We start from the raw sequence: 26,935 nt of genomic DNA on the forward strand, positions 1-26,935 counted from the left end.
TTGTCTACAGAGTGGAGAGGGTCTGAAATCATTCAGAACCTAGAGAAAAGAGGGGGAAAATAGGATAAACCCCCTTATATTTGGGTAGGTCCTGGCAAGAGACTGCACAGAGAAGCACAGAGTATGCTGGAAACATTGTACTGTACAACCGTACACCCCAGTCACTGTCTTCAAGGTATAAAATAGCAAAGAAGATCAGTCTGGCTATACGGCTGTATAGGTCGACTGCCGGCACGGGGCCGGCAGCCGGTAGAAAGGGTGCTTGTCCATGGAAGCCACAGGAGCGTCGCCGGCAAGCCGGAGGCCGGTCCGGCGGTGTGAATCCATCTAAGGCTACACACTGAGGAGTAGAGAGGTAGGAAACACCTATAAGGGCGACCGCCGGCACAGCGGCAGGTCGCCGACAGGGCGGTGGCCTCCGGCAGCCAGCAGGCTGTCGGCGTTGGTGAACCTAGCTGGGTACATAAGATGGAAGGTTGTCTGAGAAGTCGGTGGCCCCCGGCAGCCGGCAGGTTGTCGCCTTAGGTAATCTTCAGATAGGAACATCCTATGAAGTAGGAAAGTCACCGGGATGCTGGCGGCTAGCGGCGGCCCCCGGCAGCCGGCAGGTTGTTGCCTTAGGTAATCCTCAGATAGGAACATCCTATGAAGTAGGAAAGTCACCTGGGGTGCCGGCGGCTAGCGCCGGCAGGCGGAGGCGGCAGTGGACCAGCACCATGATAGAAGAGAGAAAGATAAGGAGGGAGTGGGGAAGGGTAATGTCCGATACCCGACCGACTTCCCTCCGGAAGGAGTGCTCTCATGATAGGAGGGGATATGCCTATCACCCGGTGGAAGGGAGCCGGCAGAGGGCTGGATGCCTATGGTAATCCAAGGGAGGATCAGAGGACACTCAAAGAGGGGGGGAAGGTGATCTTCCGCCGGCAGGCAGGCTACCAACACTACCTAATAGTTCGACTATGAGGGGGAAGTGTAGCAGAGCGGCCAGCCAAGCATGAGAGCACAGCTTAACCTACAATTCTCCCCGAGGGGGGAATTGTAGGACAGCGGACAGGGGTGTGAAGGCAAGCCGACACAAAGGGATAGAGTGGGGGTAGGGGTCTGAGAGAGCAGAAGGGGTCATGACCCCAAAGCTCCCAAGGGGTGGAGGAATCTGTTAGATGCTATACTACCCAGGCAGGAGAGAAGCACTCTCCAACCCTAGGGTAGGTTAGCTCAGAGTAAGAATAGCACTGGTGTACTGTCCTAAACTATAATAAAACAGAATCCCCCAAGGCCTAACCTAAACCAGGAGAGCTTCTCCTAGATTAGGGATGGCTGGGGAGACGTATCGCTAGGCCACAGGAGGAAAGGACGTGTCCCAACCAAGAGTAGTCTAGGGGGAAGGGCAGGGCCTCTCCACCTTCAGTCTCAGTCGATACCTAAAGGGAAAGGCGTTCCCTAAGGGTGGACTGGGATGAACGATAGGTACTCTGAGGTTCTATCCGAGGTCCCTCCATAAACTATGATAGGGAAGAGGGAAGAGCGATCTAACCTAACCTACCCGAAAATATTTCCAGGTAAGGGGCTGAGATATAGCAAGGCTACCCAGAGGGAGGTTACCCGAAGGTAACGGGAGATAAGGAAGCATACAAGGGCCCCAACGTTGGGTTAGGGGATGTGACATGGATGGACCAGGCACGGTCCCTTGTATGGTCCCTAGAAGGCGAAAGATATGTGCAACACTGAATCTTGTATATGTTTAAAAATGCCTATATCTTCATTAACATAACACTAGGAACACTTATTATATCATGCAGAAGTAAACATGAACACTAGGCTGCGGCCTAGGGTAGGCTGAAAGTCTAGTATGGGGTCGGCTCACTAAGAGCGCCGAAGAATACCATCGGCATAATATAACTAATTCATATTAACCCTTTTACCCCCAAAGGACGTACTGGTACGTTTCACAAAAGCCATCCCTTTACCCCCATGGACGTACCGGTACGTCCTAGCAAAAAAATGCTATAAAGAATTTTTTTTCATATTTTTGATAATTTTTTGAGAAAATTCAGGCATTTTCCAAGAGAATGAGACCAACCTGACCTCTCTATGACAAAAATTAAGCCTGTTAGAGCAATTTAAAAAAAGTATACTGCAAAATGTGATGGGATAAAAATAACCCCTTGGGGGTTAAGGGTTGGCAATTTCCAAATAGCCCGGGGGTAAAAGGGTTAATGAAGACTAAATAACTAAAGATATTTAATTAGTTATAAGGCCGGGAAGGCTGTTCTGGCTAACTAAATAACATGCGAGGCGAACAGCGGCGTCATAAAATGGCGCCTCCGGGCAAGGCACAGCTCCGCCACAATACACAAGATTTTAGCGTAAAAAATCGTTACTTTACGGCCAGAGCTTATTTAAACAATACAAGAACCTGGTACTCAACTTTCCAGAAGAAGGCGATGCAGAAGGTTGAGACATGGTGCAGGATGCACAAGATAAAAGTCGATCACTGGGAACAAACAAACTGTGTTGGGAGCTACCAGAAACGGAATGAGGATGGACGTGACGTCACACATTATGGCGGACGGTTTGTTTACGTTGCGAGTACCGTAACAGTAATGAAGGAAGGGTAACTTTGGAACGGCTCCTCAGTTAACTCGCCACCTTTCCCCCTCAAAGCGTAAATGCTAGGTGGGGTGCAGATAGCCATGTGGCGTGTTAATGCATACGTCCCCTGTTGATATACGATATCCTAGAGGGAAACCTTTAGGGTACTCACGCCAGAAGTTAGAATTCTGTGAAAACCTTTAGTTTAATTCTCTGGGAATATTTATGGTAGTCATATATATCCAAAGGAAGCTACTGAAGGAACCTTCCATCAGGACGACATGGGTTGAGCCCAAAAAGTTTTTTTTAATTCCCTTACTTGAGCCTTTACCTTGGAAAAGGGATGCTGCTACCCTAATTCCCCTAATACAAAAATATATTAAGGTAAGTAGCATCATTATAAGTGACAAGTGGGGTGCATATAGTTCGTTAGGAGAGCTAGGCTATGAGCACAGGACTATTAATCACTCTGAACACTTCGTTGACCCCTCAGACCCAGGCATCCATACTCAGAATATCGAACGTTTGTGGAGGGAAGTGAAGGAGGGGATTGAAAGACCTGGTAATAAATCGGAGTATTTCCTTCAGTATTTTGCCAGTTTTTTTTGCCTCGCCAGTACCCAAAGGCCTCATTAATGCAGCAATTCTTTATCACTGCCAGTCACCTCTACCCTCCACAACAACACCAGGTGGCAGATGATCCCGATGATCCTCAACTTTCCACGTCTCAATCATAATGTAAGCAATTAATTGTTATTTACCATTATTTTTCATATTGTGATTTAATATTTTTTGTAACCTGGGAAGGGGGTCAAGGGGCTTAATCTGTGACCTGGGAAGGGAGGGTCTGGGGGGAGCCCCCCATCTAGGGACTGTGACCTGGGAACTACTAGGTTAGGTTAGGTGGGTTTGTTAGGTTCTCTACCCTTTTACAAAACCATAAGTGTTAAATAATCATGGTTTGGGACCTGGGAAGTGCTAGCGTCTGTGACCTGGGAACTACATGGTTAGGTTAGGTGGGTTTGTTAGGTTCTGTACCCTTTTACAATCTGAAAAATAATAGTGGTTTTTCCCGTTTTTGCACTCAAAATCACAGGTTCCCTCCTGTCTCCCTTCAGAAGGGGCGGGGGTGTCCATAACGGTACAACGGCATATTTGCAGTGGAAATAAAGGTCAAATTTGTTGAAATCACATCATTTCTTGTAGTAAAAGTTTTTTCTCTTAGAAATGTTGCCCCGTGTTGTTCTATAAATTTACCATAGTATATGGAGTCTTTGTAGTTGCTTGGAACAGACTGTGCGTAAAATTTCAAAAGGTATGACTTAAAAACCCCATTTTAGAAGGGAAACAAACTAGAACACCTATTTAAGGTTCCCCACCTAACCTAGCCTAAGAGTCATATCCTTACCTACTTACCTAACAACTAAATTAAGGTTCCCCCCCTCCCCCCTGCACATTTAACCTAACCTAGGAGCCATATCCTTATTATTTGCCTACCCCTAACCTAAAGTTCCCCCCACCTAACCTAACCTAGGAGCCATATTCTTACCTACTCGCCTACTTGTTAACCTAAGATTCCCCGCCTAATCTAACCTTGGAGCTGTTCTTTTACCTACCCCCTTAACCTAAGGTTCCCCATCCAACCTAAAATCCTCCCCCTAACCCAACCTAGGAGCTGTAACCTTATCTACTTACCTACTCCCTAACCTAAGGTTCCCCCACTTAACCCAAGCTAGGAGCCATATCCTTACCTACTCCCTAAAATAAGATTTGTATGAGTTTGTTATACCAGTTCTGGTTAAGCTACCTTAATTCCAGCCTATGAAAACATATACAAGGTTTATTGTATATTGAGATAGAATTAAAAGCATTAAGAATTAGTTATCATCTATGAGGATTAAATTAAAAAATATAGAATTATAAACTATCAAGCAAAATAATGTACTGTATTGCAGTCAAGAACTTAATCACAATAGGCTATCTTGTTCCAATCCCCGATATGACAAGTAGTTAGTGGTGGATGGCTGGCCCTCACCAGTAGCCTCTTTAATTTTAGCTACAGAGAAGCACATACTGCCTCTGCGCTTAACAAAGCTTGGCCGGTATTAATATTTAATTTTTTTTGGGGGGGGTGTATCTGTGATAGTGATGGAGGCGCCATTTGTAAGCATGCAGTCCTGCCCTGGTAAACCTAGTTGCAATTGTGGCAGGTGTATGTCCTGGCACTTTTTGGATCTCCATTCTTTATACCCTTTTTGCAGGAGATTTAACTTCTCACTCATCCCCTATGACAAGTGCAGGGCTTGCCTGCCTTTGCAATGGTCAAAGTACGGCATAAGGAGAGAAAATAAGTCTGAGAGAGATTTTTCAGCTTCTGGATTTTCCTTAAAGCTGAAAAGGTCATCAGGCTTTTTCTCCTGGATTCCTTTGTGGGGTACAGTAAAAGGAAGGTGACCTTGCCCTTCCCTCATGGTAAGCTTTGAGCGAGCTGAATTTTTCACCTCTTCCCATGGAAGGATAAGGGTGCCAACCTTCTCTTTGTAATAATGCATCTATGGCTGCCGCTGACAACAACAAATTTAGGAACCTTGTCCTTCACATCTTATGGCTATCATTAAGCATCAAAGGTGGTCCCTTTGACGGAAAAACTCTTTCGGGCATTAGCTACCTTTCGGCCTTGTGCTGTGTCTCCTACTTCCAAGGGAGTCCATGACCTCAAGGCTGCTGTCCCATCCCATCCTAAGGAAGACTCGGTTGATCCTCAAGTCTTGTTGTTTGGTGTGTTGCTTTGGTCAGCTGTAAAATCATTGACTTCAACTGTGGAAAATAGAAGAAAGAGAGGATATCCTTCATCCCCTCCTAGCCCAGTTCCTTTGACTTCATCCTCTACTGCTGAGCCTTCGACTGCATCATGCCCCCAAAGTTTAACAAGAATATGCATCCTAAGTCTTTTAAGACTTCAGCCCTTTTTCATGTTAGCGTAATAGAGTTGAGGAGCTTCTTCAAAATGACAAAGACCCTTCTTCCAACCGAAGGTATTCGTCAGACTTAACCTTGTCAGATAATGACCCTCCTAGATCACTGTCACTTTAAAAATTACCTTTAACACTTCTTGAAATTAATGCAACTCTCATCATTCCGGCTCTCAAAGGTACAGCTGAAAATAGCTGAAATTTCTATAAAAGAGATGGTCATCTTGAATGTTGAAGGGAATGGATGAGGATTTCATATGACCAATAGTCTACTCATGTTTTGTCAGATTCTGTAATCTTCGTCTAGTTCCCCAGAATGTTTTTTTTTTTTTTCATGTTACCACACTATTTTGATTTTTGTGCTTACTAGTTCCATGTGGAATCATAATTTCCCCTCGTTTGTAGGGGGAAATCATATCTTGGATATCATCTTATTTAACTTTGTATTGGAACTTAATTAGCTTTTATGTTGATTATAAAAGTATTTTGTGTCTCAATGCTCTTTTATTTTTTATATCTTATATCTAAAATCAAGACTAAAATCAAGCTCTCTCTTTCCAGAATAATTGTGCTACATTAGTCTTGTACATACAGGAAACAAAAGTTTTTATTTTCACATACTTTTACCACATGAAAAAAACCTCTCATGCTTCGCCAGTCATGTTTTTCCCCTGCAATATTAAAAAGTATTTCAAGAATATTCCAATTTTTTCTATATTGAGCCTTATTAATAGCAGAAGGCTCTGCCAAACTAACTTCGTTATGTACACACTTAGGTGTTAGATAGGATAAGCTTCCTGCACTGAGTTTCTTGCTTTTCCTCATAAAAAGTCCTTGGTGAACACATTGATGGTGAGATGATAACTTCATAAACATTATTTTCTGCCTCTCTATCACTTCCAAGACTTTGCAAATCTGGTGTTGATACAAAAGAATTCCTCCGAATGTTCTCTCCTGAGTGCACAGATGCTTTGACCACATGATTTTCTAAGGAAGACCTTGAATGAATATTCGTACTTGAAGTACAGTTTTCTCTGGTGTTGTAAATTGACAAGCCATTTTGATAGTATTTCTCCTGACAAAATGGTGTCGAGCTACCTCTGGATGAAACTTTTGTTCCATTTTTGACATTGGTAATATGTTTTCTGGTTACTTCACAATTTCTCTTTTCAATGTCAGTAGTATTCAAATTCTGATTTTTGCTTTGATAGCTGTGTGCTGCCCTCTGAGCTTTATGGCTACGTTCATTCCTTTTCTGGAAAGAAAGTAAAACCAGAAATTAATTGAAGAAGATAATCATCTGCATGAAGCCAATCAAATTATTTACATTTAGAATATATAGAATATTGATGACATTCGTTATGGCTGAAATTGTCTAAGAATAAAGGCAGGATAGCCTAAGCTGAACTCTGGGTTAATGGACTGCAGAACTTTAAAAGTTTTTTGTAATTTTTGTTTTGTTTTATGGGTTAAATAAACTGAAGATTAAGCCTAATGAGACCACAAATTACCTTATTAAAACATTGCCTTGCCACCATCATTTTAAATATTGTAAGAGCAATTTATTATTTAATAGGAAGAAAATATTAACTTATTCAAATAATTTGTAATTTTCATGGGAAACTTGATTATTTGTTATTAAAAAGTTCAAATATATATTTATGTATTGCTGGAATAGCTGTCAGGTTATTAAATTTGCCTATTTTTTTTCTACTCCATATGGTAAGCTACGGCCTTGTCTTGAAAAATCCATATAAAATGATTTACTCATAGTAGAGGTACAACAATATCATCGCTAGGATGAAGGCTTTAAAACAGTTAGGAATTAGTTTCGATGGAGGAATTTTCTATCCAGAGTTTGGTGAATATACATAAGTTGCTAGAGAGAAAAGCATACCATATCTGAAAGGTGTTTATAATTTGTTGTTATTAATAGGACATGCATTATGTATGACCTTGTTATTTTGCATATGAGCCAGAAGAAATTATAGTTTTGCTGTTTACAGTAATATCGTACATACTTTATCATAATATTGTACAGCTCTTTCTAGAGTATATATTATGATTGGCTTTACAATCTTACCTTTTTGACGATTTTTTCCCCGACTCAAAATGGAAGCAAGAAACAAAATAATGCCATCGACTGAATTGAGTACTGTGAATAGAAGAGCGACTGGTTCACTTCCTGAAAATGAATTAGTACTTGTCATAGAGTTTTGTACTTTATCATTCTTGGATTTATCTATATAAATTTTGATGTTTCGCAACTTTGGACTTTCTCTCGTGTTTTTGATAGTTCAGCTTTATGAAGCGGTAGTGCTTCATATCATAAGAATCTGTAAGCAATCACAATTAATAATAGTTCGAGTATGCTCAATATTTTCACTGATCTAGATTCAAAAGCATACCTTCTGCAAAGTAGAAAAACCCTAGAATCCAATGAAGGCAGAGGAAGATAAATATAGAGATGGAGCCACCCAGCTTGGAAATGGTGAATTTACTCTTCAGGTTCTTCTTCCCCCAAGCTATCCTCATGACGTGGACAAACAAGAACATGTTAACCTGTTAAGTAGAATTTAATCATTATTTTGTTGTAGTACAAGGGATTGATCAGTGTCAAATGGCCTCCTTGTCTCCAAGGGGTTTGGTACGATTGGTCTAATACCATATTATTGGTCCAAAGCGAATTGGTCTATTAGATTGATTCGTCCAAAGACATTTATTCTAAAACTGATTCGTCCAATAGACCTACTGGTCTACTGTCGATTAGTCTAAAAATGATGTAAAGACAAAGATAAAAACACGAAAACTTAAATCAGAAACTAGTACTTTTACAAGTGCTTTATTACATAAATATATATATATGTATATTTTAAATACAAAATGAAATACAAATTTAACAGTATAAGATGTATTCATAGTCAGAATGACGAAACTTTTACTGAAATAAATATAAATACAAGAAATTTATTACATAAAGATATATATATTAGAAATACAAAAAGAAAATAGAAATTCAATATAAGCAATATATTTTTTATCACAGAGCTCATATTTCTAATTTTGTGCCAGTGCTCTTAGAAAATCTAAAGTAACATTATTGTGTCTCGTTAGAAACAGTTAAGATTCTCTTTTCTGCTCTTTTGCTTTTTCTTTTTTTTTTTTTTCGCGGTTCGCTAATTACTTTGAATATTCCAACATGTGCAGAGTCTAGTAATATCTCTAACCGTTGATGTCATGCTTCGATTTTATTTTGTGTCGTTAGAATACCAAGTTCTATTCTGTCATAAAGAAGGTGGAAAAAGGGGAAGAGATCGCATTTCCTGACCTCACAATACTCTTCGAATATTTCCGCCTAACATAATGTTCATCGAAGTAGTTGACAACCTGAACTTCTTCATCTGGAACTGTGCCCTTAAGTTCTATCCAAGCAGCCTCAATTTCACTGGCAGGTAAGAAGGCTAGCACTGCAGCATAATCTTCTGGATCATGGAATAACTGAATTTAGCATTCTGCATTTTTTGTGACATTAACACTTACACCAGTGGCAACACCTGGCTCCTCTCATGGGGTTCAACGGGCACATGAATTGTATACATTTGCGTGAAAACTGTTGGAACGGTTTTAAATGTCCTGTCCATTATCCAAAATGGAGCCTCTTCAAGCTTCTTCACAATAAAATAAGTAGTAATTATTAGTATCTTGTCATCTCCAACACTTGATTCTTTTAATAAAAATTGCTCACCAGAGAGTATTTGTTGGTACTCAATTGGAATCAATTCATCGTCCAAATTAAGTGGTTCTACTGGTCCCTCTTTATGCAATCTGCTTACTAATTTCTTGAGAGCCCCTTGCTACCCAATATATAGTACAATAGAGGAATAAACTAAACTACATACTTCTTGAATTATTTGGCAAGGTTAATCATTGGTGTCAATTGATCTTTGTTTTATTTGATTACAGTATTTTACTACACCAATTCGATTGGCTTCAACTGCTCCATAAGTATGATCTCTGTCTCTTGTTACAACATGACTGCTATTTTCACATTGAGTTACTGCAGTTCTTTTACAAAATCTGTTTTTTTACATCTCCACTTGTCTTTTGAACTTTGTTTGCTTGCAGTGTAATCAAATAGCCATTTACAGCAAGCTTTTCCTTTCCTCTCTAGGAAAGAACAATTTCACACAGAGGAGACTCCACGAGAAGGAATTAGGTGAAAGCACTAAAAATGTGTAAGTAAATATTGAATATGATAAAAACGAATACATGTTGTGAAACTAAATATACAATATAATTATGACTATTTCCAGAAAAGGTAACAAAGCAAATTGGTACACACTATCGGTTAGATGAAGCAGTAGCTAGAATATAGGTATGACTTTTCTAAGGCAATATGGCACAAAATATATAGAATTATGAGCGTTTCCAGAACGGTAGTTACAATATAACCGAGCGTTTCCGGAACGGTAATTGGACTAAACACACCTTTGGACGAGTTGGTTTTAGACCAATCATGTTCTTGGACCAATCGTATCTTTGAATGAGTTGGTTTTAGACAAATTCACTTTGGACCAATTGGTATTAGACTAATCGTCGTTAGACCAATCGTCTGGGTCATAGGGCTCATTTTTCTTTACTTTAAGATGTTTGAATTATTACTTTCTATATTTCATAGCCTTTCATAAGGAGTTTTATTCATTAATGCTTTCAAATAGAAAACATTGACCAGGAGAAAGGGGGGTATCATTTTGAATTTCCAATTCAACTTTGAAGAGAATTAATAAAAAATGGTCAGATATTTTCCAGGGTAAGAACTGCAAAGTAAATTTAGCTTTATGTGATCTGAAAGCAACCTGAGATATCTTTAGCCCAGTGTCAATCTGTATGGTTGGTTGTGCAATTTAGAGAAAAATAGGATGATTACCACAAGAGACTTATATATGGAGCATTACCTGGAAGGCCTTGAACACCAAATCGGCCCTCTTAAAGTAAGCATTTTGTCTTAATGTTTTGATGATTAGACAGATGTACTGCCTTAAATGGATAAGGATATTTCATGAATAAAATATAACTAACCTTATGGTAATTTCAAAATGAAGCCAAATGCTACTGCATTGATATGTCAATAGTGTTCATAATAACTACTTTGTGATGCAAAGGTATTGATGCTAGTAACTAAAGATAGCCCTTTCATGAATATTTAGAAAAATCTCTTTACGAAAGTTGTTAAATAATGCATCTGAAAAGGGCTACCTAGCAGACCTTTGTTCACACATTAACCCACATTGTACCAGCAAAAGCCATTTACTTAACTAGGTATTGTTCACATGTCAGTTCTTATCTTGAATTTGTACGGTAATCATACATTCTGCTTTATAGAATGCTGCTTTTAGCAGTATGATTGAAATGCTAAGTAAGGTCTTATAACATTAAAAAAAAAATTAGAGTAGTGTTTGTTAAACTGTTGAGAACAGTCACTTTTACCTAGTCATTATCTGACAGCTTTTGATATGTCTAGTAACGGGCAGTTGCTTTTACTCACATTTGTTTCTTCAATAGATTTTGATGAGTTTTAGCAATGACAGAAAAAATTTATCTGTAAGCAAAACAAGTTAGCTCATTCTATAATATTTAATAACTGTTCATTGTTATACTTTTTAACAATTAATTCTGCCTATTGGGGATTGCTTATCTTTGAGGACTTTATTGGCTTAGCATCTTTAAATCAATCTATTTCACCACAAGAGACCTGGTACAAATGCCATATATACCTTTGTATAAAAGAAAATGGCAAGAAAACAAAATTTTTTTTAATTTATTGAAGCGCAAGTTAGATTTGATGTTACATTAACTCTACTTATGTACTGTTAAAGGCAAATCTTCATAACAGGTGCGGTGCCTATCGGAAAAGTCCCTGCGCCTGATCTGCCAGACTGGGGTTCGAGCCCGTTCAAGTTCGATAGTTTCTTGTAGTTTCTGTAACCTACCTCACCATCCTTGTGAGTTAAGAATTGTTTTTTGGGAGAGTCTACAGGTTTACCTGCTGAGTCATCACTAGCCATTACCAGGCCTCTCTGGTCCCAGATTGGAGGGAGAGGGCATTTGGGCGCTGATCATATGGATATATAGTCAGTCTTTAGTGTATTGTCCTGCTAGGGCATTATCACTGTACATTGCCTGTGCCATTCATGAGCAACCCGTAAAACCTTTAATACCCAATATTAAGTAAAAATAGAATAACACTTCAGTGTAAAAAAAATGAAACCAACAAGTTCCTTTTGTCTTTTTGTTCCCTTACCAGTAATATTGGAAGAATTAGACCAGCAAATATCCAGATATTTTCCTTGTTCAACCAACATCTGTAATTAGAGAATTTTTCAGCGTTAATAATGTAGAAATATACTCTGTTTTTATAAAGGTATATGGTTATTCTAGAATAAGTACTTCATAAAGTATTAAGAAAATAAGCAAGGAGAAGTTCAGTTTTAAACAGAGAGGACACATATATACAATTTTGGCCCACAATATGTTTGAATACAATGAGAATTGAACCCTATCACGGCAAATTATGAATGATTATCAAAGGTAGTTAAATAAAATAAACTACTTTACTCCTGTCTTTCTCCTAATATTAATGTTTGAAATAGTATAGATCATTCTTGGTTTCTAGTAGCAGAAAATATAATTTCGTGTCCCTAGAGCTGGGCACTATGGCGTATTTGTACACTTCATTCCAAAAATGGTGATTCACAATTATTTCAGGGGACAGAAAAAGATACTTGTGCCATACAATGCAAAAGTGGAGGCCAAATAGTGATAAGAACTACTGAATTCAAGCCTCCTTTCATTCTTCACTCTTAATAATTAACCGAAAAAAAATAAAAAGCAAGTTTATTTTTCACAAATAACTTTGCAAGGCTACTCACACCGTAGGTGTTCCATTAATGTCACTTTCTAAGGGTTTTGTGAAGGTAAATGTCATAGCTACGACAATCATAGGTCCAAGGTATCCCATGGCCAAAAATGTCTTCTTTCTTGATCCATCTTTCTTGAAGACCTGTAAAAACAAATTCATCTTTTATTTCGTTAAAGCTTCAGTGATTTTTATAAATTAAGTCTTCTATTTGTTATACACCATTATTTACCTCCAAACATCATTTGTGACTATCTAGATGACCAATTTGTTTCATAATGTATAAATCACAATCCGCCCTTTAATTCAAATGTACATCCTTCATGTGAGAACTTTGGCAATTAAGGAATCTGACTCTAGGATCAAGTTAAATTGAACTAAACCTACACTGAGAACAAGAGTATTAACTCTGTCGAAAATTATGGTAATATATGAAAGTCAAGACCTAGTGCCAACCCAACAGACATGTCTGGTGTCGTGTTGTTATCAATAGTCTATAAGAAATCTAATTTTATAAACTGAATTTTCAAAATATTACACACCGTAATGAAGTTCTTGTATAGTTGGAAGGCCTCTATTGCACTCCAGGTGAATGTAGCCAGGAACAGGTAGTGGAGGCTAATGGCAACCACAGTACATAATATAACATTGCTTGTTCTATCCAGACCCCCTAACAAAACGGATTTTGTTAGCAGAAGACAGATGCATAAATTCAGGCGAGAAAAGGTGCATTTCTCTCTCTTTCCTTGTGGTGTTTGTCTGAATCCAGCAAAGAACATAATGTATAAGGATAAGCTGAAGATGGACATAATGGAGCCAATGATTGTTATCAGCTGTAGGTGTTTATACCATTCCTGCCAATGATGAAATGCTATGAAAAATCTGTCTGTGTGCATGTTTGGGTTAGATGAATATGAACTACTACATAATATTAACTGAATTAGCTGCTCCATTTCACAAGCTTACAGAGAAGTCAAGTAATATGAGAAAATCCATGAAACTCATGAGACTAGACTAAATATATGTGAAATGGAATAGTGGTTGAGATTTTATATCATTAATATTATTAGGAAAGGAGATCCAAAGTAAAAAAAATTCTTGATACTCCCTCCGGAGCATCTTGCCCTTTGATCTCTTACTGAGTTTTTCTGAAGTATTCCTTTGATATCCATGATAACTGCAAAATTAGTGAGGTGGTTACAGTGACAAACGGTGTAATCGGCGTTTGTAACATTACGGGTGCAACCTTGGCTGTCCCAGTTATTTGAAGATACATTCCACCAGACGCATGTTCCTTCACCTAGCTCGTAATTGTCACCTTTGTAATTATGTTCAAGGTGAACTTTCACGTATTCACCAGCAGCTGTAAATATAGTAGAATTAATCTTTCATTTTTCATTGCACTCAAAGGGGCTCTTTACACATATTATAAAAGTTGTCTAAGAATAAATTTAAAGCATATAAATCACAGCATGTATCATTGATGTAGTATGGAGCAATTTTAACATTACTTCGGGCCATCCAAAGCAGAAAAGAAAATGTATATTTACAGGCATACCAGGTTGAAGCATTACCGACCATGGCCCCAATAATAGCACTATTTATTTGAGATTTAGCACTCAAATCTTGAAGTGTTGTTTCAGGGGGAGAACTAGAATTATACAAATGTAGGTTAGTTTCATTGAATTAGTTTGACCTGTGTGGTGAATGGATAGTCATGAATAAAGGTTATTTTTTTAAAACTACTTGAAATACTCATTACTACTTTTAACAATACTGAAGTCAAGGTAATATGGAATTATAGCTTATATGCAATCAAAAGTATAATTATTTATTTTTTACTAACCATGGAATGGTGTTACGGGTGCAGCCTAAGTTTTTATAAGCCATAAATATGGCCTTTATTGTACTGTTTTGATTCCTATAGCCTTTGTAAAATTTCCTGGGGAGCGTAATCCTTGTATGATCATCATATGGGCTCTTAAATATCCTTTTTTCTGGGTTGTTGAAATGAATTGTTGGTTGACTAGATGCAATTATTGCTGTTAGAAAAGAGGAATCGAGTATTAAAAGAAAAACTATGAAAAGTCATAAAGGATTGCAGGAATTTTCTCACTTTGTTAAATGTTAAAAGATTGCGGGATTTTTATCATTTTGTAATAAGATTACAGGAATTTTTGTTTGTTTGTTACATAATAAATCAAATCAATCATGATTTCATACCTATATTTTCGTGAGGGATATTTTTCGTTTCATAGTGGAGGTAGTCTGCATACATATTAGTTGCATCATCCAAACTTTTTTGAATATTCGTTAATGTTGAAGCTAGTTCATTCTCCTGTAAATCTTTCCATACACTTGAGTTCTTCATGGTGTTTTCAGCGACTTCTGCTGCAGCTTCCAGGAATTTCTGTAGATATAATTAAGGTTTGAGTAGCTTGTCAAAAAGAGTGTTTGGCTGATTTAGATATGATGATAATTTTAACCAGTTAAGTTTTTCTCAATTTTCTTATCTTAGACTATTGTGTTCTCCGTGTGTTACCTCTAAAACTGTTAAAAGTTGATATTAGAAGAGAATTACATTACAATGCACTGCAAACGTTTAATTTGCAGTTTAGATATCCCCATAATTAGCAAATTCAATAATGCTTTAAACTCTTTTTCATCAAGTTGAATCTGAAAAAATATTATTAGACATTTGATCATATAATTTGCTTTAAAAATGGGAATACGGATTTTTACTCTTAAGATAAAACTCAACAACTGGGCATAGTTATTAGACTAAGGCCATCAGGTTAAGAGAACATGTTATAAGTTCCAGCATAATTTTTGAATAAGAAAGTTTTGAAGTGTTCACAATTAGAAAGAAAATCTGAATGTTTCTCAATTATTAAATTGGTACAGATTGCATTTCTCTAAGGCAAGCGTTCTAAACCTGATTATTCTTGTGTACTGCTTAAGCATTTTCATAGATTACCATGTACCCATGAAATTGAGGATGAAAAGGGAAACCATGAAATTGATATTGTGATATTTTATTATTCAATCTCAATGCAAATTACATCATGTATTGTGCAATAATGGCTAGTCTCTCAATCCAATGTACTCCATTGAAGAGTAATAATGTACCACTGGGGTTATATGTACCCCAAGTTGGAAACCCCTGCTTTTAAGGACTAGAATTTCTGTCTGAATTTATAAGATATCCCATATTTGTTTTGCATATTAATGTTCTGTCTTTTCCTCTAATAATGAAGGAGTAGGTAATATAAAACAGTATTTAGTGATAATTTAACCCCTTTTTCTCAAAATGTGGTGTGTATTTCTTTCATGATAATGATAGATTAACAGGTCTTGTATAATGTTGTTCAAGTTCAATCAATATGCTGTAGTTGTGTCAATTTTCTAATGGAACATCACCAAACTACCTTAGCGATAATTGAATGTGTAGTATTATAATGATTTGGGAATATATGATCTAGAAATCAAATTAGTTGAAGGAATAGTAACAACGTTTTGACTAAACAGTGGGCCTTATTCTACCATTTGTAAAACTGTACAAAAATGTTAGCTTACTAATCTAATACCAAACCAGAGATATCATAGGGAGAAAAAGGAAGTCGGTAACATTTAAAATTCGAGATATTAAGTCTAAAGATTAAGAATTATATTTCAAGTAGAGTAGAGTCAGCAACCATTAGAAAAAGACAGAATTGCCTTATTTGCAATCTATTTATAATTGAAGTAATAGATCAGATTTAACTTGGAATAAGTTACTCAGAGAGTCTTTATTTAATCTGAAAATTTATATAATTTGACCATTTAAGAAACCCTTTCTGGTACAACCCAGGAACATGAGCGTTGGGTTATTACTGGTACCCTAAAATCAACACCTACCATCTTTATATAAAATAGCCCGTATCTTACCTCCCCATATCTGACGAAAAATGCTAAAACTGAAAAGAAGGAACAAATTAATGGCCCTAGGCATCCACTTCACAATCGTCAGGAAGCAAGGTGAAGACTGAAATCCCGCAAAAGCTTTGCAACAGTGGATATACTAGAACCAATCCGGTCAGCTGCTCAAAGACTAGATAAGTGGCAGGAAAGTGACTGGTGGCCATCCAATGAGGCGCTTCCCATCCCAAACGAAGCCCTGCCCAGGGGAACAACCCTCACCAGGAAGGTCTTGGCAACTCTAAACATAGCATGGGTAAAAGTGGGCAAAACTGGAGATAACTGCCAACAAATGGGATTAGCCACCAACCCAGAATGCCCATGTGGGGCAACACCACAAACTATGAACACATACTACGAGGGTGCCCACTGACCCCTCTTTGCTCAGATCAAGACCTCAGAGAGGCAAATGATAATGGCCTCCTGTGGGTTTGACATTGGCACGATGATGTACTCTGTTGTAGGCTCTGTCACTCGTCTAAATGAAAAGGCAACTCTTTTGGCGGATGCGGTTGACAGTAGGCAGACTAATAAGAAATTTAATCTTTTCCTTCCTGTTTACGAGAAGTTAAACCAACTAGTTTAACTTTTTGGCCCATTGAAATTATAAAACTTTTATTGATCTTGATGCTTATGAAGGTGTAGATCCAAATGGTATTTTGTCTTTCTTTACTTATAGAAAGAAAGCTGATTTCTTAGCTGCTAAGTTTTTTTTTTTATATATATTTCCAGCAACTTGGTAAGAAGAGGTTCTTTTTGCGTGTGTTGGAGTGTTGGTAATGTTACTTCATCAAGGAAATCTATTTATGGTAGCTATAACCCTGCTAATTATCCCTCATTTCAATACCTGCATATTATCTAAAGTTTTTTTCAACATATATGGGCAAAATTTCCAATTACATATGTTGAAAGTAATCATTGGTTTTCTAGTTTGCATTTTGGCTTTTGTAAAGGTTTTGGAGCATATAATACTCTTGCAATTCCAGTGCGCCAGAGAAATCCCTTAATTGTAGTAAGGTAGATCTTATGATTTCCCTTTATTTTAGGTCTGACTTGGATCGTATTAGTCATGAGGCACTTGTTTTCAAACTTAAACATAAGTAAGTGGGTATTTAATAAGCATTCCCATTAAGGTTTTAAGTGAGATATTACAAAAGAATTGTAGATTTTAATGGGCACCTTAGGCACTATGAAAATGTAATATCTGGTGTTCCTCAGGTTTAAAGGTCACTCATGAATGGCAGAAGCAAGGAACAGGGCACTGTTCTAGGCTAGACGCTGACCATGTAGCCTACAAGTTATCAGCGCTCAAAACACCGAATCAACCTAAGATCATAGAGACCAAGGCTACTGATGACTCAGCCGGTAGATTTATAGGCTCCCTCACAGCCCCATCCTTAATTCACAAGGATATGAGATTACCAACACTACTAGGAACTTTTGATCTTGAGCAAATCTCAAACTTCTGTCTAACAGATTGCCAGGCAAGGACGTTTTGAATAAACTACCACAACCCTTAGCATTCTTTGCATATGTAGATGATGCTATTCTCTGCATCAATTCTATCCTGAATGTAGACATATGGTTGTTGGATCCCATAATAGAGATCTAGCTAAAATTGGTGCATGGTATAGGTTACGAGAGATGACGCTGAACCTTATCAAAACTCTTAGTATGGTTGTAATTAGGTCAAGGTTATTCACTATCCAGATCTTTGTATTGACAATATCTCTTTAACTATATATATCTAATTTAAGATTCTAGTCTTGATTGTTGATTAAAAATATATATTTTAGAAACGCATCTGGTCTGTTTGTGTAATTGTACAAAACATTGGCATATTGAGAGACTTTCAAGATTTTCAATGATCAACCTATCCTGAAGAAATGTTATATATTTTTTTTTTCAATTTTATCATGTCTTGAATATTATTCTCTGGTTTGATCGAAAGATACTTACTCTCATCTTAATTTGATAGACAAAATCTTGCATTCTATTAAATTCTTTATCCCTGATCTGGAAATTAAACATCTGCAGTGCTACTCAGTTCTTTGTGAATGTTTTATAAGATTTTTTCCCCAATTCTGACCCTTCTTTGTATTCAGATCTTATCAGTCTACAGTATCCAGTATATAATTTTAGTTATGCTGTTAATTCTAACAGTATTGCCTTCTCCAACATAAGGCTTGATATTACACAGTATTCCAAAAGTTATATTCTAACTCTGACCAGCTTGTGGAATAATCTTCTTGATTTGGTGGTGGAACCTAAAAAGCCCACACTTCTTGTAATTCTTGTTGCATATTTTACATTTTACTGATCTATTCTATTGTTGTCACTGATAGTAATATATTTCACAAATTATCTATTATTTCCTACATATAGTTTATTCATTGTTTTTCTATATTCTAAACGTGCTGGGCAACTTTCCTAGTAACATCCTGCTACTCCATCTGGGGTTGTAGCTTGGCTAGTATTAATGTTAATAAAAATTTTAGGATAAGACATGCATACATACATAAATGCATATATATATGTATGTATATATATATATATATATATATATATATATATATATATATATATTTTATATATATACAATGAATAGACAATGTCTTAGTGGCGTCCAAAATATAAGATATATACATATATATGTATATATATATATATATATATATATATATATGTATATATATATGTATATATTTATATATATTTATATATATATTTATTTATATATATAATATATATATATATATATATATATATATGTATATATATATATATATATATATATATATATAATATATACATATATATACACATTTATATTTATATGTTTATATATAATATATATATATATATATATATATATATATATATATATATATATATATATATATATATGTATATATACATAGCAATAATGCTTATGTATACATATAGTATATATCGTCATCAGTCGTTACAAATCCATTGCAGGACAAAAGCATCAGACATGTCCTTCCACTCTCATCTGTTTATGGTCTTTCTATGCCAGTCCACACCCATCGTCTTCACATTCTTCCCCTGCTTATTTTGCAATCTCTTGGGACCCATTCTGTTATTGTCAATGTCCATCTATTATCTGTCCATCCCATTATATGTCCTGCCCATGTCCCTTTATTTTTCTTACATGTTAAAATATCCTTTACTTTAGTTTTCTGTCATATCCATGTTGCTCTTTTCCTGTCTCTTAGTGTTATTCCCATCATTATTCTTTCCATAGCTCTTAGAGTTGTAACTAGCTTATGTTCTGAGGCTTTAGTAAGGCTACAGATTACTGAAGCATACATTAAAACTGGTAGGACCATCTCCTTTACAAACTCTTCTTTTTTAAAGAAAGTGGCATTTTACTTTAAATAATCTCATTTTGTTTTTCAAAAGCTCTCCATCCAGTGCTTATCCTTCTTTTAATTTCGGTTTCGTCCTGAAAAAAACAATGTTTGTACTAAGTGCGTATATTCATTAACAATCTTCAAAGGTTCATCCATGACTCTTATTTGTTGTCTGTATTTGTATTGAACATTATCTTAGTTTTACACATATTCAGTTTCAGTCCTACATTTATGCTTTCTTTATTTAAATCTTCTATTATCTTTTGCAATTCCTCCTATGATTCACTAAAGACAATTGTGTCATCTGCAAATCTTAAGTTGTTAAGTTATTCCTCATTAATATTAATTCCTACATTTTCCCGATCTAAATTTTTAAAAATTTCTAGGCATGCTGTGAATAATTTAGGAAAGATGGGGTCTTCCTGCCTAAGTCCTTTCTTAATCGGAATTTTCTCACATCTTAATGTTTTAGGATTGCTGTACTTCCTGTACAAATATCTTCAAGGGCTCTAACATAAGATTCATCTATTCCTTATCTCTGAAGGGCTTTCATTATTACTGAGAGTTTGACAGAATTGAATGCTTTTTCATAGTCTATAAATGCCATACATTGTGATTTGTCATATTCTGTTGATTTTTCCATTAACTGGTTAATTACATGAACACGGACAATTTTTGAATACCCACTTTTAGTCTAAAGCCTTCCTGCTCTCTTGGTTTAATAAAGTCTTTCTGACTTTCTATGTGGCGTAATATGATTTCTAAAAAATATTTTATATATTACGGAGAGTAAACTTATTGGCAGGTAATTTTTCATGTCTTTTGTATCTTCCTTTTTGTGAATTAGTCCATCCATCCATATACCAAGGCACTTCCCCAATTTTGGGGGTTAGCCGACATCAAACAAATGAAAAAAGGGGACATTTCCTCTATGCGTTCCTCCCAGCCTGACGAGGGACTTACCGAGTTCGGCTGATACTGCTAGGGTGCCACAGCCCACCCTCCTCCGTTATCTACCACAGATGAAGCTTCATAACGCTGAATCCCCTACTGCTGCTACCTCCGCGGTCATCCAAGAAAACCGGAGGAAGCAGCAGGTGACCTACCGGAACTACGTCACAATCGCTCGCCATTCATTCCTATTTCTAGCACGCTCTCTTGCCTCTCTCACATCTTCTTTAGCAGACAGCCATTTTCCATTCACTCAACATGGCCAAACCATCTCAACACATTCATATCCACTCTAGCTGCTAATTGATTTCTTATACCCGTTCTCACCCTCACTACTTCGTTCCTAACCCTATTTACTCGAGATACACCAACCATACTCCTTAGATACTTCATCTCAAACACATTCAATTTCTGTCTCTCCGTCACTTTCATTCCCCACAACTCTGATCCACACATCACAATTGGTACAATCACTTTCTCATACAGAACTCTCTTTACATTCATGCCAAACCCTCTATTCTTTACCACTCCCTTCACTGCCCCCAATACTTTGCATCCTTCATTCACTCTCTGATGTACATCTGTTTCCACTTCAGATGTGAGTTAGTATAATGGTAAAATTTTCCCAAACTGTAGGTGTAGAGCATTTTTGCAGACGGGTTGTGTAAAGTTCAGCTAGATTTACTTCGATGAAATCTCCTCCAATTATTATTAAATCAATTGTTAGGCTATCTTCTCCTGCTGCTTTGCCTCTTTTCATGCCTTTTAACACTGTTACGTTTGGCATCGGCTCAGGTGTTTTGTTATTTCTATTAGTAGAGCTATTTCTTATATCACTATGAAATCTTCTGCAATTTTATCACTCCATTTCTATTATTCATAATATTTCAATTTTCATCCTTTAAAGCAAATATCTGTTGGTGTCCTATTCCAAGTCTTCATTTCATCAATTTGATGCTTCCTTTATTTAGTGCTTCCTCAATTATGGACTGATTGAGTTTACGAATATCTTGGTTTTTTGTTTGAGTATTACATTTTGGATAGTTCTGCTAATTTTATTTCAGCTCTTGGATTTCCAGTCTTTTATTGAATAGTTTTTTTGGTCTTTTCGGATAGTTTTCCTTGATGTTGTTTATGAAATTTTCCACCTATCTTTTGTGCTGATTCCTATACAAATTTTGTTGAATTACGATTCCTTTCTTCTTTACTTTCATTTCATCATATCGCTGGGTGTATTGCTAAACTGAACTCATCAGCTTTTTCTCCTATTACAGGAGTGCTTATGCTCTTTCTTAAGATTAGATTTTCTCTTTCTTTGTTTACTTCTAAACAAATTTTACTTCTCACCATTCTAGGGTCGCTTGACTTGACCTTGTTTAAAACGTTTACATCTTCTAAGTAAATTACCTTTTTTACTGAGAATGAAATTTATTTCAGTTTTCGATTTTGCATTTGGGCTTCTCCATATTTTTTTTGTAAAAATAATGCGCTCGTGATTTTAAGAATGTTCTTTCAGCTAATTCCACAAGTATGTCTCTTCTGCCATTCCTTGTACCTACTCCAAATTTACATACTGCTGATTCTCATCTCTTCTTTTGACCTACCTTAGCATTGAAATCACCCAAAACAAATTTAAATTGAGTCTTAGTTTTTTCATAGGTATCTCCAGATCTTCATAAAAAGTTTCTATTTCTTACCTGTATGGGATGTTGTTGGCGCAAACGTTTGAATGGTCTTTAGTTTATACTTCTTATTTAGTTTGATAAATAATCAACAATGCTATCAATAGTACTACAAAATTGTTTGATGTTCCCTGCAAGATTTTTATTATGAGAACCCACTCCAATTTCTTCGTTCCTTTCATGTTCTCGAAGCAAAATATATTGCCCTTATTTAACTCAATATAAGATTACCCTACTTCTTCTAATTTCACTCAGTCCTATTATATCCCAATTTATTTATTTCAGCTCTCTTTGTAACACAGCAAGATCTTCCATGACGTTATATGTTGCAAGGTTTAGTTTCCAAAGTTTGCCATATATATATATATATATATATATATATATATATATATATATATATATATATATATATATATATATATATATATATATATACCTATACAGTATATATATGAATATATACATATATATGTATATATTTATATACTGTATATACATATATATATATATATATATATATATATATATATATATATATATTAATAAAGTATAGTGAATTGTTATTTGACCATGAAATATGAAACCCTTACCCTGGCAAGCTTTTGTCCTTCATCCTGGTTCTTGGCCTTGCTAAGGTTGTCTTCGTGTATGATAATGAGGTTGTTCAATAACTTCCCTGCATGTAAGACTGCTCGAGGAAGAAGTTCGTCTTTGGAAAGCTCATCAGCTGCTATTGCCAAAATTTTAGCTGCTGTAGTTCCGTTTTCCATTTCTTTTTCTACTCTTTCCATCAAATTTGTTCTGCAGTCACTGTAGGCACAAAAATGTCAAGACAGATTAATTTTTGTAGAATAACTTTTCTTTGATAACTAGTACTATGATATTTGGTGCTTAAGCTTAGATATATATATATATATATATATATATATATATATATATATATATATATATATATATATATATATATATATATATATATATATATATATATATATATATATATATATATATATATATAGTAATCCCTCAGTTATTGTGGGGATTCCATTCCAGGTCCCCGTGTTATAGCTGAAAAATCTCAAAGTACAGTAGGTAAAAAATGTATGGTTTATTTTTCATTATCTTAAATTTTTCGTATTTTCTTTTTTTTCTTGATAAATATAACATTTATAACCCCTTTATACACCCATAAGCATTTTTAAGCCAAAACTTAACTTTCCTATAGACATATTCATATGTATGCATAATGAAAAATCTGAAATCTGAACACTCATTAACATTATATGGCCTACTACTTGGCCTGGCTACTCTGGCTAAACTATATGACATTTTATTACGGCCAAAAAGTAAAGCTGTATTGAAAATAAACAGGATTTCAATAACACTGATGATTCCCTTAACTGTATCCAGTAATAATATTTGTTATAATCAAATATGATTATTAGTATCATATTATGAAGTAAAAACACAACGACTAAACAATTTTTTCCCTTGTTCATTTTTGTAAGCTCTTCGATACTACCATATATGCATCCCAAATCAGTTGGTTAAGTAAACTACCAAATTATTTTTTTCTTGTTAAAAGATTCTATTATTACTAGAACTATTATTTTTGTTTTACATTAAAGTGTGTAGTTTTTAATAAGAATACTTTTCTCGTTTTATTTACTGTCAATTTTAATGGCATATCAAAGTTTAGAGGTGTGTCATCCCTATCACCAATGCATGATAATTTTGTAGTCTTTACCTTTATGACGTTTGATTACAAAGCTTGGGAAATTATTGACTTTTTCTCCAAATCTTTAATTAGTAATGTAATTATATATCAATTGTATTGTACTTGCTATTTGGAACAACTACTCTAATTGTTTATTATCGTACAAAAGTTGAATTAATGGCTATTGTTATCTGAATTGGTTATTCATAACAAAACAACTGTTTTTCATTCAGTAACGATACTTTATCATTCATCCTCTTTTATTTTTTAACTTCTTGAACTAGAACTTGGGATAAAGAGTGGAGAAAAAAAGGGTCAGTTTATTATATTTGGGTCTCTAAAAAGGAACTTGCGTGATGCACTAGATGCACGGGTGTATTCAGCATTACTTTAATTTATTTTATTCACTTTTATGCCCAAAAATGGCTTTTTATAAAAGATTGTAGAAATCTGTAAAGTATAAAACTTATCAGCTCTCAGAATCCCACGATACTAAAAGGAATCTGGATATAGATTTACATGCATTGGTAATATACTTATAAGTCTTTTAATGCACTGAGGGAGCAATAGGTGAACTGCAATATGGCAAGGGACGACTGTATTTCCAAATCTTCAAAATTTGAAAATTTAGCTTGGACTCATAAATGATTTTGTGATTTTTTTCCTTTAGATGAATCAAGATTGAATAACTTCGCAGCTGGTATACTTGATGCACAAATTAAGAAATTTAGCCTATACCTTTTAACTTTTGTTTAATAATGAATTGAACTTGACATAATATAGTTCTGTACAAACTAGGGTTTTTAATTGTTTTAAAGTATTAAAAAGAAAATAAGAATATAAGCACAGACTACAACTGTTAATTTGCAAACCTTAAATCTGGCTTGTCAGACCATTTTCCACTTGGTAAACAAAGCCAGGTAGCAGACCCTGAAAGGTTTGGGGGGTGGGGTCATTGTATAATTAGACTTGCATTAGCTTCAATTTTTTCTAGTGTCCAGTTGTGCCAAAAAAATTAACTTCTTTCTTTTTGCAGGATAGTATTCGGGGATTTCTGTCACTTGGTAAAATTGTAGAGGTAGCTATCTCAACTGATGCTTGTGATAAAGTTGTATGGATAGTAGTGTTCAGTTTAGGTTTATTTGTGATAGAAATCGGAGTATTGGCTGAATTTAGTAGTTTATCTTCACTATCTAAACTGGATGACTGATTGGCTAGTTTAGGCGTGGCTGTAGAAATCTTTTCCGATGGTATTAAAGTAGTATCATTAATGATGTCTTACCTAACAGATATATCTTCTTGTGGGTACCCAGAGTCGATGTTTGTAGTATTATGAAATTTAACAGACTCAATCTCCTCTTCATTGTAGCAGGAGCTATTCAAGTTTTTGAATGGTATGGACTTAATGTTATTCCAGATGGTAAATAGCTGGTCATCAATTGGTTTTCCTAAAGAATCTGTTAGAAAGGAAAACAATGAATTATTCTTTCAGTTTATATATTTGATGTAAGATAATAGCCTTTTTTTAAACAGTGACATGATTCTTTTATATTATATGCCCCCAATTAATCAAACACATTGTCATTCTTTATCTCTGTCCTGAACAAATTTCCCTTTTCAAAGAAACCTTGTTGACATATTCTAATCTTTCTTTTTTATTCACAAACAATACTCTCACTACACCTTTTATAGTATATATTTTAAATGCTTAAATATACAAGCAATGAATGTCAAAACTTTTATTTTTTTAGGCATATCAAAATGTACCATTATTCCATGGGAAAAATATTTTGTCGCCCACATCTTACCTTCAACTTCTAATATCGATGTGACAGGCTGTGCTGCAATAGGAGATTGTCCTAAATCATTCCAACTTTCTACTTTGATTAGGTAAGATTTGTCTGGGTCCACTTCTATTTTCGTTATATTCCAGTCTTTAATTTCTAATGTATTCCACCTGTCCTTTTCCTTTCCATGAGCATCAGTAGGCCTATTCTTGTCTTCAGTAATAACTTCCTCAGTGGTATCCATACCTTCGCTGTCATGTTCTGTGGTATTTTTACCATCATTATTGTCACCATAGATCTCTTCTCTATTTTCATCATTCTTGATTTCACCAGAAGTTTCTGCAATATTTGAGCTTGAGTTAAACTTTTTCTGCATTGTGCATTCGTACATACAATAATTTGTTTTATTGTGTTTTTTAAGTTAGAGATATACTTATTGATATAAAATTCATAGTAAATAAATAATCATTAGATAAAAAGGAAAAATATGAGAGAGAGAGAGAGAGAGAGAGAGAGAGAGAGAGAGAGAGAGAGAGAGAGAGAGAGAGAGTGATGCGTCATAGTGTAAAGGTACATGAGTAATAACTTATTTTACAATAAGATAGATACAAATAGAGTAAGAATGAATATTTTTATTGTTTCTGTAACCTTCAGATATATCAATATGTTTGTTCAAGTTTCATAGTAATGAAATCCCAAAATAGACATGCCTTCCCAATGTCCAAGAACGTAACAACCCTTGTTACCATTATTTCTTATGGAGAAATTGTTCCGTTAACATGATTTGCGTTAACACGACTTATCCACGAACATAACCCTCATGTTAACAGGGAGTTGACTGTGTGTATAATATATATATATATATATATATATATATATATATATATATATATATATATATATATATATATATATAAAATAAGGGAAATAATACTCAAAGAATTGGGACAGCAACACAAAAGAAAGTTTATCAAATTAGGAGAA

The 26,935-nt window shown here is 35.4% G+C and overlaps 3 protein-coding genes and 1 long non-coding RNA gene across 5 annotated transcripts in view; 1 reads left to right on the forward strand and 3 right to left on the reverse strand.

Annotated features, from left to right (window-relative positions):
• LOC137633195 (facilitated trehalose transporter Tret1-like) overlaps positions 1-26,935 on the forward strand; it is a 138,167-nt gene that overhangs the window by 17,119 nt on the left and 94,113 nt on the right. The window lies entirely within an intron of this gene.
• On the reverse strand, positions 7,660-11,926 carry LOC137632959 (uncharacterized). Its single transcript, XR_011042149.1, has 3 exons — positions 11,866-11,926; positions 7,973-8,126; positions 7,660-7,749 (listed from the first exon to the last, which is right to left on the reverse strand). It is a non-coding gene; the product is annotated as an uncharacterized lncRNA (long non-coding RNA).
• On the reverse strand, positions 12,490-23,246 carry LOC137632831 (adhesion G protein-coupled receptor L2-like). The gene is made up of 7 exons (XM_068364931.1): positions 23,038-23,246; positions 14,704-14,890; positions 14,327-14,522; positions 14,031-14,131; positions 13,620-13,843; positions 13,023-13,334; positions 12,490-12,624 (listed from the first exon to the last, which is right to left on the reverse strand). The coding sequence occupies exons 1-7, from the start codon at positions 23,236-23,238 to the stop codon at positions 12,490-12,492; spliced, it is 1,356 nt and encodes a 451-aa protein (XP_068221032.1). The 5' UTR covers positions 23,239-23,246.
• Positions 25,362-26,935, reverse strand: part of LOC137633309 (uncharacterized) — a 33,954-nt gene continuing 32,380 nt past the window's right edge. The window contains exons 4-5 of the mRNA XM_068365529.1: positions 25,973-26,290; positions 25,362-25,621 (exon numbers count right to left, since the gene is read on the reverse strand). Coding sequence (XP_068221630.1) covers positions 25,443-25,621; positions 25,973-26,290 — 497 coding nt within the window. The 3' untranslated portion in view covers positions 25,362-25,442. The remainder of the gene's footprint in view (positions 25,622-25,972; positions 26,291-26,935) is intronic.

This window comes from Palaemon carinicauda, chromosome 42, assembly GCF_036898095.1.
Source record: "Palaemon carinicauda isolate YSFRI2023 chromosome 42, ASM3689809v2, whole genome shotgun sequence".
Lineage (NCBI taxonomy): Eukaryota > Metazoa > Arthropoda > Malacostraca > Decapoda > Palaemonidae > Palaemon > Palaemon carinicauda.